This window comes from Onychostoma macrolepis, chromosome 09 (genome assembly GCF_012432095.1).
Source record: "Onychostoma macrolepis isolate SWU-2019 chromosome 09, ASM1243209v1, whole genome shotgun sequence".
NCBI classification, from domain to species: Eukaryota; Metazoa; Chordata; class Actinopteri; order Cypriniformes; family Cyprinidae; genus Onychostoma; species Onychostoma macrolepis.
In genome coordinates this window covers 5,204,052-5,218,794 of record NC_081163.1, presented here as the reverse complement: position 1 = coordinate 5,218,794, position 14,743 = coordinate 5,204,052, and the positions used below count along the sequence as shown (strand labels likewise).

The window sequence follows — 14,743 nt, the reverse complement described above, 5'->3', positions numbered from 1 at the left end:
TATAATAAAAACACACAATGGTATAAAATGGTTAAATATTTATGAAAGATTTCGGACATTGTCCAGGTAGAATTTAAAGGGGTCATATGATGTTGCTAAAAAGAACATTATTTTGTGTATTTGGTGTAATGCAATGTGTTTACGAGGTTTGAGGTTCAAAAACCACATTATTTTCCACATACTGTGCATTATTGTTGCTCCTCTATGCTCCGCCTTTCTGAAACGCATCGATTTTTACAAAGCTTATCGTTCTGAGAAGCGAGGTGTGCTCTGATTGGCCAGCTATCCGGTGCATTGTGATTGGCTGAATACCTCAAGCGTGAGACGGAAACGTTACACCCCTTCCCATGTTGTGATGACGTGTCCCGGGCCTTTTTACAGTCTATGGTCCCGGCGCGACGAGACTAACACAATAAAACCCGCTATAAACGAGGCATTTGTTGCATTCAGTGAGGACATAATTACTGATTATAATGACTCATACGGTCTTTTTACGCGTTGCGCCGCTGCATTTGTGATCGTAGAAACAACAAACAAGCACTACTCTACACTGCTCAAAACTCGCGTTTGAATAGTCAGTAGCAAAAAGTACTTACAGGCTGTGAGTCAGAAGCACCAGACTGTCCTTGCGACGTTGGAATTGCTGTTCACAGCCACTCATAGTGTTCACATTGTAGGCTACTCTCTCCCAGGATCAGGAAACAGTCCTCCGCAAAAAGCGCTGCACACACTCGAATATTTGCATTGTACTGTTCTGGAACAGTGTTGTAAATACAACTCAACCACTGATTTCTAGTTGTGTACTTCATTTGGAAGGCCAAACAAAGTACTTTCGCTTTCACAACGAAACACACAGCGTCTCCGTGACATGGCGTCGGCAATACTAAAGCGAGAATAAAAGAATAAAAGTTACACCTTCTTTCTCTGCGTATACATTTGGGCAGTGTTATGCAAATCTTCCCCCACCATGACGTAGACATTTGGGGGCGTGTTTAAAGAATGTATAAAGAATATCTCTTTGGGCTTGAGACTTTAGTCTTTGCAACTTTAGGGATCTTATCTATGCATGAACAGCTTGTAACACTCCAAAGAGAAAGGAAAACTTGAAATCGCATCATATGACCCCTTTAAATTAAAAAACAATTGAAAATAATTCAAACAGCTCAAATAAATAAAATAATACCGTATACAGTCTATTTGACCTTTGACCATTAATCTCCGAGGTCTCTGAAGAGCAGCTCTTGCTTACTCAATAAGAAGGGACGACAGTCACACACAAAATGTATTTACTTTTAGATAAAATAAACGGCAGTGCTGGTGCTAATTTAAAAGTTACATAAAATAAATTTTTGACAATGAAACAATAGTGAATCTCTTTATAAAACATGCTAAAATTAAAAATTAACTTTAAAATATACTTTTGTACATTGCAAAACCTAAATTGTTTTGCAATGCAAATTATTTTCACATTTATTGAAAACTATTATCACATAGTAAGCATTTGAAATTTCTAAAAACATAAATGTAATGTTAATATTTAAATAAGCATAACTAAAAGACAAATACAACTAGCATAACTAAAAAACAAATACAACTAAAAATACTAATGAATACATTTTTACCATTTAAATTATATATATTTTTCCTATTCCAGTAATGAGACTTTTTTCTTTTTGTTTTATTTTAGTTAGTTTTCTTTTTAGTAGTTAGTTTTTATTAAGGTAATAATTTTCCAGTGGCAATGACCAGAAAGGTTATAGGGTTTCCTTTCATCTGTTATTATTCTGGAACTATATTATAATCACTTGCATCATAAAATCCACCTGCACAGAAGTTGGCCCCCAAAAAGCAGGAGCACCCTATGTACTAGTCAGGTTAATTCAGGCCATTTATTGTGCTGTGACCTTTCATGCTGAAAACCAGATCCAATAAGAGCCATCACAAAGGTGCTTTCATCAATGAAAGCAGAAGTGCAGCCACAAATCAGAATTTCAAATTAGATTATTTTACTTATCAGAGAAGGATGCATGCATTTTTACTGAAAAGGTAACTAGATCAAAATAAGATACACTTGACCAAAAGCAATACTCATCTTTTTTTCCCTGTTTGTTCTGCTCTCCATCATCTTTATTGCAAGCGGCAGCAACCTCATGCTGGCTCGTCAGATTCAGGATGTTATCTGTCTCTCTGCTTCTCTGGGTTTCCATACTCAGAACATTCCAGCTTGAGACTGAAGCTCAGCAGATCTTCACCTTGAAGAAACAAATGGTTTACTCAAAAATTAAAATGTACATAATATATTCATTCTTATTTCAATCCATACCTAAAGGAGATATTTTAAAGTATTTTCAAGCTGTTTTGCAAAAAAACAATGTTCTAAGAGCGTTTGCAAATGTTCCCATTAAGGTATAAACACGTTCTCTGAATAAAAACGTATTTTTCTTGGTTATGCTAATGTTAAGAGAACATTCCATTTTGAATGGGAATGTTACTTTTGAATGTTCTCTGGATGTTCTGAAACAAGCAGTAACATTTAAAAATGAAAACATTCCATAAATGATGTATAAATAACGTTTTTATGTGCTAACTTTGAACAAATGTTCTTTTAAAATTACTAGAAGAACATTTGAGAGAACCTTGCCAGAACGTTAGCCAATGTTCTGACAATGTTCCTGTGGGAAGGACACACTAAAAAAAAAGTGCATGGAGACTTTTGTTCAGCCTGTCATTATACTCGAGGAATCAACAGGTGGAAAATTTGTCGGATGTGATTTATCTCTCTGAGAAACAGCACATCTCGGCTGGCCTGTGCATCTGTGATTTTTTGAGTCAGTCTGATTTACGCAAGACTAATATAGATTTATAAAACCAAATGTCTGCAGCTGTTAGATCCACACCTCTGAGATAAGCTTTCTCTCACTGAGCAGAACCAGACAGCGCTGTGCAGCAGTCTGCATTCAAGCAGATTCATTCCCAAAGGATAATCGTGCATTTTCCTATAGACAGACACTATATTTTGAGGAGCGCATGCATTAGTATCTCTCTGTGTACACAGATGTGATAGATGGTTTTCATTTGTTTTGCCATTTGATTTAAACTGAATCTTATGGGAGTTTAGGAGTCTAGTCTTGAATATTCTGTTTACACATTTTGGTCATTTCTATGCCCTTATCAGAAGTCTATAATCTTTATTGTCATAATTCAGTTCAGCAGAGGATTCTGATGTTCATGGATCCGTCTTTGTGTCTTTCCAGGGGCCTGTACCATGAAGCTGGATTAGCTGGCTAGCCAGGTAAGTTTCAGTTTAGCTTGCGCCAACTCTGGGTTTTAGGTACCATGAAAGTAGCTTGGCTTTTAGCTGCCTTCATTGCCATAGTAACTTACACTCCACAGCTAACCTGCTCCGGGGCAGGTTATGTTCTGAGTTAGAGATCTCAAACTGAAATTGGACCAATCAGATGTGAGCTAACTGACACATGTCTGACACAAAAAAAGTCACTCTCCCAGTTTATCTTGCTCCAAATTAAAGGTCACTAGTACAAAAAAAAAAGTTGGTCTGGCCTTAATGATAATTACATTATTTTATATTATTTATTTAATTATATGATTTATATTATTATTAATCCATTACACACAAGCTATTTTAGTTTAACAGTTATTATAAATAATTTATTTTAAATGAATGTTAATAGATACAGATTGTATATAATATAAATAAGTTGTAGAATCAATAGATAATGCTTTAAAAATGACTGTGACCTTACATGTTCGAGTCTCTATCGCTGTATATTTCCAACAATATAAACTAACTTAAGTTTCACTTGTGACTGCACTGATAAAGCAAGATCATTTATTTTATTTGTCCTCTTTCATGAACAAGTACTTTTTCATTGTAAATGCATTTAAATGAATCATATTTTTCAATCTTTTAACCTTTAGCAAAATCTTTAACTTTTAACCAAGGCTTGTGATTGGCTGTTAGCCACTGATGTCACACATTCATGTGCACATGCTCCACAAACTCAGGATCAAAGCCTGAGTTAACAAAGAAAGTTGATGATCAGCATCATGGTACCAACAAAGCCGGATCGGAGAGGTTTGGTTTTGTCAACTCGAAACTAATCCTGTAACTCTAAATTTGTTCATCTACCATCATGGTACAGGCCCCTGGTTGTTTGTCAGTTCATAACAATCAAATCAATTCTTTGTGAGGCTAGAGCTCTGCTGCTATGTTTAGTCTCCAGTGTTTTGTTTACTCCTGATTTTTCCGCACCCCTGACAAACGATTTGTGACCTATGGCAGTTATGGCTTGCAAACAATGGTTTATCACGCATTCAGTAGTCATATTGCATACTATTAAACTACTTCTCTTTTCATAAAACATATTTACGTTATCATGGGAAGCTACAGATCTGTGTCAAAGGGCTGCAAATGAATGTGAAGCTGTGTGGTCGCATGTTATCAGGGATCTTCGAGGTTAACGTTATATACCACAAAACCACATAGCAAGATATGTTTTTCTGCTCACGATAAAGTTACTGAATACAAAAAAAAAAATGACATCTCTTTAGTCACATAAAATTATATCGTTGCCAGAAAATATATATATTAACTGTAAAAGAAAAATGAGAAATTTATTTGATTTTTAGAGAAAATCTATATCAATATTTTAGACTTTTAATAAATTAATCTTGCTGTGAAAATAGCCCCGACCTTACCTTATCATTCTGCTGGGGGTGGGAAACAGTCCTAACGTGCTCGGAAACACAGAAAAACAAAAACAAACATGATAGTCTGATTCATTTTCGCGAATCGGTTCTTGTTTTCGGTGAACCAGTTCAAAAAAAAAAAACGATTCAATGGTTCTTTTACGTCACGGCGTAGTTACGAAATCACGTGTACCCTGATAACCCGATAACGCCCCTTCAGTCAAATCTTCTGTTCACTTCTAATGATTTGTTGTAAAGAGACAAATCACGGTTCTCCGTTCAATGTCTCGCGCTTTTGATTCTAGAACCGCTTTTACCCTACTGAACCATTATCATTCATGAACGAATCATTCAGGCCGCTTTTGTGAACCAGTTCAAACGATTCATTTAAAAAGATCCGACCCCAAAGAGCGATTCCCGTGTAGCTGCGTGTAAAATACAAATCTGATGGCAGAGCAAATATATTTAAGTGATCCTGCAGGTTCCTTAAATGTATAAACAGGAGTCCTGTAGGCTGTTCGTAACATAGTCCTTCATAATTCCTGCAGAACTTTTCTTGTGAGTAGCACAGGTATCAAGCGGTCTCTGCTGCCCCCGTGTGGCTATGAGTGGAAATGCCACACGTCCCATTATTATAATAATCACTTTTCAAAAACGAAAGAAATGAAAATATGAAACATGATGAAAATATAATTAGAATTTGAAAATTCTTATAGCATGATCACATACTTCTAAAGATTATTATGAATATATAATATGCATTTTAATTATTTGGAAGCTTAGAAGAATGTACATAAATATAAAGGGCAGACTGGAGCTAGGCCTGCATAAAAGCTAGAAAGTTTTGTATTTACATGAATCATTCTCTATGTCTATGAAACTAGAATTTTATATTTTTATAATAGCTTAGTATTTTAAAAAATAATAATTTTTAAAGTGAACACAGCAAAATCACAGTGGAATACATTTCAGATAAGGCTGAAAATATTTCTTTTTTTTTTCTTCTTTTTTTTAAATATACTGTGTATATATAGAAAGTGAAATTTGACCTGGTGAAGAGCGATATGATGTGGATGTGTTCTGGACAGGATTTGTGCAGATAAACAATGTGCTTCTATGCACTTTTCAAATAGCATTTTAAAACATTAAATGTATTAATTTCAATATTTATTGACCATTTATATTTTGATGAAAAGCTTATAATAGGTTGTTTGGTGCCCAGTGTGACAACTTACCCCACTAGCTAATACTATTGGGGCATGTTGTCACAAAAAGTAAAGCAAAATCGAATGTCTTTCTTTTAATATTTGCAACGATTGTATCGTAAAAAGCGCTATACAAATAAACTTGAATTGAATATTAGGGTGAAATATGACCTGGATGTGCTCTTGACAGGACCTGTGAAATAAACAGAAACAATATGTATAGAATAAACAAAATATAACTTGTACTCATGCATGTGACAATTTCCTCAAATGACAAATTCTTCATGTGGCATGAAATAATTTTTGTTGTAAATAAAAAGATGAAAAACAAAAATCAGTTTTTCTACTTAAAAAAAAAATGTCATGTTTAATTCAGTGTTTGTTTGTTTGGAATAATTACTAGCAATTTCAGAGTGTAAAATGCCTTTAAAGTCAACCCTACACTAAATACTCTTCAGTGTAGTTTGAGAGTACATCCTTGTTTATCCTCTGTGGGAATTTGCAAACAAATGAGATCCGTGCAGGTGTAGACTTACATCTCCCTGACCAATCACTGCAGAGATCTGAACGCACCAGACAGAGAGCTGAGTCTATATATAGCTGCTCCCAAACCCCCCTCACACTACCTGCCGCAGGTAAAACAACAGACCCGTCTCTCAAGCACGCTCAAAGGCACCTCTAATCCGCACCATGTCGTTCAAGAGCCCTTCCAGGAGTTTCTCCAGCTCAAGTCTGTCTGGCAGCATGGGGTCAAGGGGCAGTTTGTTTGGGGCCATTTCCCCAGCCGCTATAGGGAATCTGGCAAACACACTGCGTCCGATCGTGCAGATCAATGTTGATGATAAAGAGACCATGAAGGGTCTGAATGACCGTCTGGCGGGGTATCTGTCAAAAGTGCGACTCCTGGAGGACTCCAACAATCAACTGGAGGAGCAAATCAAAGAGGCTCTGATGAGGAAAGGAGCTGAGAGCGGCAGGGACTGGAGCCCCTATGAGAAGATCGTTGCGGATCTGAGAAACCAGGTGAGCAAATAGAAGGTTTTGTTAAGTACTCATGCATGCTTATTGTCATAAAGTACACAATCAAATGGTTGGACGCACCTGTTCATTCTATAACTATTTTCCTTATTTTAGAATAATAGTAAATCATGAAATAAACACAAATGAAAGTTTAGGAATTATGTTGGCCAATTATGTTCTTCTGTTTGAGCTTCTGAAAAGTTTCCGCCCTTTAAATTCCAGCTCTGCAACTTCTTTAAATGCATGAGATGCAAGTTTATATGTATAATGGTAATTTGTTGATGTTTTTTACTTGCTCCAACTTAATTAAAAATCAATTTTAATTTATTTAAGCTTTAAGCTAATATGTTGCAATCTTTAAAGTTTTAATTCAAATATATTGAATTATTAATTGAATGTGGAACTGATGCAATAAATAAAATTTAAAAAAACAATTCAATATCTATTTTTTCATAATGATTTTTTTTTATTTATTTTATTTTAGTAAAAAGATGCATTTAGCATGAGTGGCCACGACAAAAGTAGCAAAAGACAATAATGTTACAAACCGGCCAAGAAAACAATTGAAATACAATTAAGAAACAAAATGGAAGAAATATTATTATTAAAACATAAAAAAATAATAATAATAATAATTTTTTAAAAAAGAAAAAAAAAGACTAAAGGTCATTGCACACGGAGTACGAAATTTTCGCAAGTTAAAAAATAAATACGACCTCAAGTTGTGTCAATCACGTTTACACACTGCCTCCGAAACTTTCGTCCGTCATAAAAAAAATTCGGATCAGGTTCGATTTTCAGCATTTTCGCATGCATTTTTATAGGAAAGTATGATGAATACGAAAAAAAAAAACGGGGAAAAGCACGCGAAAATTTCGGACTCAGTGTGCAATGACCTTAAGTCACAAAATTTTTACTAGGTATCCGAACTGGTCTATTATGAGGGCTGTAACCCTTTGAAGATACATTAAAAAGTTTTTAGTATAGGAACCAAACTTTGGTAGTTTCAAAATGCATTTAAAAAAAAAAAAAAAAAAAGACAAACATCTGCTATTTGTTGAAATGCTGTAATGATAACCCTAAATGCAAGACAATGCTATGAGTGTTTGTGTATGTGAATCAACCCCTCAGATCCAGGAAATGACTTTGGACAATGCCAGACTTTTCCTGCAGATAGACAATGCGAGGCTGGCTGCTGACGATTTCAAAGTCAAGTGAGTTATTTGTTTATTTATTCCCTGATGAAATGTTAAAAACTCTTAAATTAGGAAAACTTATCACAAAATGGGCTATACAAATATTTCATATTGTTTAAATACAAAGCAGTCACCGAGCTGCAGCGCAGTTTGCTGTAAATACGACACACGCCCTGTAGCCTCTGATGTAAATGAGCGCTCACTGAATCGCTCGGGGCAGGTTTGAGTCAGAGCAGGCCATGCGGCAAGGGGTGGAGCAGGATCTGGCACGACTCCGCAAGATGCTGGACGACACTTACATGGGCCGCATGCAGCTGGAGGGCCAGATCGAGTCTATGAGAGAAGAGCTGGCGTTCCTGAAGAAGAGCCATGAGGAGGTACACGCCTTAAACACACCATTCAACACTGATTAAACATCAACACCTCAAACCTACAGAGATGCACTGGCACAGGTGGCCCGTTTGATCTGTGTTTGTATGAGACTCACTGTTGGACCACAAACAGCCGTCTATTCACAAGAAGCCAGCAGCAGCAGTTAGTTAATACATACATACATACATACATATATATATATATATATATATACACATACATACAGTATATATATATATATACTGTATATATGTGTATGTGTATGTGTGTATATATATATATATATATATATATATGGGGAATGGACAAAATACTTTCCAAACTAAGGACTGCTTAAAAAAAAAAAAAAAAAAAGTGGGCGGTCACCATAAAATCATTATTTGAGCTATTGTTCCCACCTGACCTATCTGGTTTTTCTATGCTTTAGGGCAAGCGTTAAACAAACTCAGCTCTCCGGCAGCAGCTATGTTCCCAGATCTTACCATTATAATCCATATAACTAAATCCATTGATCTTTTTATTTCACAGGATGTTGCCAACATGAAGAGCCAGATCGGCGACTCTCAAGTCAATGTGCAAATGGAGACTAAAAACAGTGCAGACCTTAATGAGACCATTAGTAACATCCGCACGCAGTACGAGCGAGCCGTTCAGAAGAGCCAAGAGGAAACCGAAGCCTGGTTTCAAAACAAAGTCAGTCATATTTTGCATTCTTTTGTTTTCTCCTTCTGTTATATATATTAGGAAATAGAAAAATTGCACATCTCGTATAAAATGCATTTAATAGAATCCAACAGCCCATATAATAATTGTTTCTTAAGGATTAAAGGTTAAGCACCATCTTTCATTTTTCTTTCTTTTTAATTTTCATGAGTTATGGGAAAGTGGAAAGTGCCTTTTATTTAGGAGAGCTTTGTGCCTAATTATAAGGTAGCACTATATTGTCATGTGACCTGAACCCCATGCTCTATTTGTTCCTCTCTATCCAGTTTGACAACATCTCAGCTGAGGTGACTCAGAACACAGAAGCTCTGCAGGCAGGAAAGACAGAGCTGAACGAGCTGCGTAGGCAGAAACAATCTCTAGAAATTGACCTGCAGGCTCTGCATAACATGGTACGGTACACAGATTACACAAATTATCCACTTGACAAATCACTCAGCATTCTTCACAGTCAGAACTCTCACCTGGCAGACATGTGCATCGTTTAAATGATTATGAAATGTGTTTGCACGAAATATTCAATGCCTGTCTCTGTGCATGCATGTCATCTGAATTTACACATTATTCCTGTGCACCCAAGTGTGTTTTTTAAACCATGGGAAAACAGGGGCAGTTTTTATATGGCGGTTTGTCAAGATCATTTCTGAAGCACATTTCTGCAGAGAAATAATTGCTGAAAGTCAAAAGCTTTGACACACCTACTCATTCTTTATTACTATTTCTCACATTTTAGAATAATACATTTTTAAATAACACAAATGAAAACAAAAATACTGGAAATAGAAAATATAATAAAAATAAAATTAATGAACTAATATAATGAAAAATTGAATTAATGAAATGTACTAAATGTTATGCAAAAAAAAAAAAAAAAAAGAAGAAAAGTAAGAATTTCTATTTGTCCATGCATTTAATTTAATTTCATGCAATGAAGTGTTTCCATACTTTCCTTTATTCCACTTGGTTAGCAGATTCAATTGCTCAAACATGCCTGTCTTGCACTTTATTCCTGTACACCCAAGTGTGTTTTAACCATGGGAAAACAAAAGCTGTTTTTATATAGTGGTTTGTCGAGATTGTTTTGTCAAGATAATCTTTTTGTACTTACTTGAAGCACATTTCTGCACAGAAATAATCACAGAAAAAAGTCAGAAACTTTGACATACCTACCAATTCTTTATTATTACACATTTTAGAATAATACTAAAGTCATCTATGAAATAACAAAAATGGAAACAAAAAGAATGAATATATAATATAAGATCTTTATTTTTGTTTTGCTAGCACAAATGGTCTTTAATATAATGTGAATCTTTTTCAATACAAGACAAACTTGTTTGTGAAACAAAAATAATGAAAATAAAATATATAATACCTTTTTTAAACAATAAACAAGACAAAAATAAAAATAAACGTTTATATTTGACAATTTCACACGGAGGGTTTTATTTCAAAAAGTTAAGCTCATGAGAAAGAAAAACCTTTCTTGTTCTGCTTGGTGCTTTGCAGATTCGATCGCTCGAGGATTCGCTGCGTGAAACGGAGGCACGTTATGCTCACGAAGTCAATGGGTACAACTCTCGAATCCTGCAGCTGGAGGGAGAGCTGGGACAGGTGCGGGCGCAGGTGGAGCGTCAGGCGGCCGAGTACGAGGCCCTGCTCAGCCTCAAAACCAAACTGGAGGCAGAGATTGCCACCTATCACCGTCTCCTGGAGGGTGCTGTTGATGAGAAGGGGGACAAAAACAGGTAAGATGAAGGAGAGATAATGAGTTTGTGAACCGTGATCAAAAAATGGATGGGAAAAAAATATTCCAGCTCAATGCCAGAATCATCCCTGACACTTAATCGCCTCAGGTCCTTAATGAGCTGAATCAGTTATGTTTCTTTTAGACTGATGCCAAATCCCTTATAAGCCCTTATGAAGAATCAAATTAGGACTGGGCAATCTATCAAAGATTCACAATGTATTCAAGACAATTTTGCTTGTCATATAAAATTACTGTAAAAATTTAATTAGACTAATATTTTTAGATGAAATTCATGTTGACTTCAAACAATGTAGCAAAAGTGCCATCAGAGTTGGTTAGTTTGATCAATTTTCTAGCATCAGATCACACTGTCTATTTTAAAGGAATAATTCACCCAAAAATGAAAATTTGCTGAGAATGCATTCACCCTCTGGCCATCCAAGATGTAGATGAGTTTGTTTCTTCTTCAGAACAGATTTGAAGAAAAAAGTAGCATTACATCACTTGCTCAACAATGTATCCTTTGCAGTGAATGGGTGCCGTCAGAATGAGAGTGCAAACAGCTGATAAAAATATCAGAATAATTCACAATAATGCTTATTGATTCAAAACACTGATTTAATGATTTGTTTTTTCGAAATCAGAAGTCTAAATGTCTCTGAAAATATTTTAGTAAAACGTATATGCAGGTAAATACTGCTGTTTGTTAAAATGTTTTGTTAAAATGTTTAGAACAAATACAAGAAGCATGTTTATGCATGTTTGTTGCACCATCATGTTGTTCCAATCCAAACCTTTATGCATTTCTTTCTTCTGTGGAAAAAAAAAGAAAAAAAAAAGATAATATTTTGAAGAATGCTGGTAACCAAACATTTTCGGTTCCCATTGACTTCCATTCTATTTTATGTTCATATAATGGAACCAAAACATTCAAAACATTCAAAATATCTTCATTTGTGTTCCACAGAAGAAGGTTTAGAATGTAAATAATGTCAGAATTGTCATTTTTGGTGGACTATTCCATTAATTTTGAAATCATTCCTTTCATTTTGGTCACTGATTGCAACGTGCACATCGCACAACATTGCTGTTTCCATACAGCATTTCCCTTGTGAGCTGTGCATGCAAATCTTGTGTGCACAAAGCTTATCTTTCCATGGTGAAGACTAGTAACAAACACACGGCACAAACTCTTTCCCTACAGGCTTGTAAGAAACATGTCCCAGCAAGCATCTGTCCTTTAAAGTAGACACCACATAAAGACAACGAGGAGGACATTTCGGCCCTTATATGTAAAAAAGTGATCACTCAGTGTGGGGTTTTTCAGTGAACGACTTTTAACTTCGATCCACCCCAGTCTTGAACATTTAGTTGCATCCTTTCCATCAAGTACCTCCCTTTGTGCCACTCTCTCATGTTTTCTCTTCCCTCCACAGAGATGAATTTTCTTTAGAGCAGGCGTTGTATGCAGGTGAGTGCCGTGACGTGTAGATTTTAGGCATCGTCAGTGTGAGTTAACAAACACGCTTTGCCTAACCCACATCAAGCTTGTCTTCATACTAATCATCACTCACTGCTGTACTGTCTAACAAAGACAAGTAAACAGTGCTGCCCGAGCCCTCGCTAGCCAAATACACTCACATCACTCACACTGTTTATGTTTCTCACTGCTAACCTCATGCAAATATGTTTGAAGACAATCATCTTTACAACTTGTTACAACAAAAGGGTCATTCTACAAAACAGGTGCCATTTGTGTGCCTTTTTTAGCCACCTCTGTTTTCATTTTTGGCTCTATTAGCATGTATGCATTTACTGAGGAAAGCAAAATACATATATTAAAGATATTTTTTGAATGTAATGCAAAGCTGTATTTTCAGAATCATTTTAATATGCTGATTTAGAAAAAAATATATATCCATGTTGAAAAATTCTTAATATTTTTGTGAAAACTGAAACATTTTATTTTTCAGTATTCATCATTTAATTGAAATAGAAATATTTTTTGATCAATTTATGCATACTAAAAGTATTAATTTATTTTTAAAAAAAGCTTACTGCCCAAAACTTTTGAACAAAAGTGTTATACATTCACATTTACGTTGACTTATGCATTTTATGTTTGTTTTTTTTATAATTATAATTTAAAAAAATTTCAGTAAAATTAATAAACCAACATTAAATTATCAAAGAAACTCCTTTTAACTTAATGAGCTTATAATGCCGATTGTCAAATTAAACTAAAACTTCACCCTGTTTCTGTTTTCTGAAGACATAATCATATCTCAGAATATATTTATATAATTTAGCTTGAGATGGTGCAATGCAATGTGTTAACTTTTAAACCCATTACTTGTCTGATGGGATTTTTGAAATGTACAAAAACTTGCAAAATTACCATCTCAAACTGTAATAGGCACCTGATTCATAGAATGACCCCAGTAATATTTATTCAGATGTTGCTTTCTCAACTAATATATGCATCATGATGAACCTTAATGATTTGTTTGCTTTTAAGAGCTTCTAATTTTTCTATTTTTATTTTTTTTTGGTATGCTACATAAATGTCTTAATGAATTACTAAAAACTAACCTCCAGCTTACGTTCTGTCTCCAGCTCCTCCTCCTCATTCAGTCGGACTTAAGAAAGCCATCATCATCACACAAGAAATAGTGGACGGAGAAGTGGTCTCTCAGAGGGAAACTGAGCAAAATCTTACTAATCACAATGACATGGAAGTTTCTGGGGAGGATCAGGAGTTGACAGAACAACTGGAGCTGGCAGTGGAAGAGGCAAAAGTAGAGGAACAGGAGTTAACGGTGGAAAGGGTGAAAGTAGAGGAACAGGAGTTAACGGTGGAAAGGGTGAAAGCAGAGGAAGAGAAAATAGAAGAACAACTGGAGTTGGTGGTGGAAAAGGCAAAAGCAGAGGAACAGGAGTTAACGGTGGAAAGGGTGAAAGCAGAGGAAGAGAAAATTGCAGAACAACTGGAGTTGGTGGTGGAAAAGGCAAAAGCAAAGGAACAGGAGTTAACGGTGGAAAAGGTGAAAGCAGAGGAAGAAAAAGTAGCAGAACAACTGGAGTTAACTGTGGAAAAGGTGAAAGCAGAGGAAGAGTTAACAAAACAACTGCCGTTAGCAAAGGAAGATGAGTTAGTGGAGGAAGTCATCTGCTGAACACGATGAGGAGGGAGAAGCTTCTCAAGATGTTGTGAAGAAAAAGTGACTTTTTAGTGCTATGTCATAATCCTAATCTTACAGCCTCAGTGGTTCTTCTTCTCTGACTTTCTTTGCTTCTTCTTGCTCAGTTTTTCTTTGTGTTGACCATGAAAATTGTATCAATCTCCTATGCCACAATTAAATATGTATGAGCTTCATTTTCTGGTCAGTGTTGTTATTTTCTAATGTAAATTACCAATCTAAGGTTTGGGGTCAGTAATAACTTGTTTTTGAGTAAGCAATAAGGTATGAGAGTCCGTTCTATATTGTGAATAAGTCACAGATGAAGGGCATTGTTAGGCACGACGCGAAGCTAAACTGCATTTCTGTAGTAAACGAATGTTCCGATGGAACATGCCTCATCTTATGGGACTCGAATAAAACCAGAAAATAGGAACAGTTCATTTTTAAAAAATGTATTTTCAACACCATATATGATATTTATATATGATAGCTACCGACTTGCGGCACAGCGCGAATTTGCAAGCTTAATTACAGTGTAAACTGATGGGCTTATGGACACATACAATCATATCTGAAACAGAAAAT

General features: G+C 35.5%; 1 protein-coding gene across 1 annotated transcript; it reads left to right on the top strand.

The window, feature by feature from the left end:
• The first annotated feature begins 6,551 nt into the window (after positions 1-6,551).
• zgc:92380 (uncharacterized protein LOC445086 homolog) lies at positions 6,552-14,352 on the top strand. The gene is made up of 8 exons (XM_058787947.1): positions 6,552-6,938; positions 8,067-8,149; positions 8,352-8,508; positions 9,032-9,196; positions 9,493-9,618; positions 10,736-10,974; positions 12,413-12,447; positions 13,593-14,352. Exons 1-8 carry the CDS (start codon positions 6,606-6,608, stop codon positions 14,150-14,152), a joined length of 1,698 nt encoding a protein of 565 aa, XP_058643930.1. The 5' UTR covers positions 6,552-6,605; the 3' UTR covers positions 14,153-14,352.
• Positions 14,353-14,743: the final 391 nt, after the last annotated feature.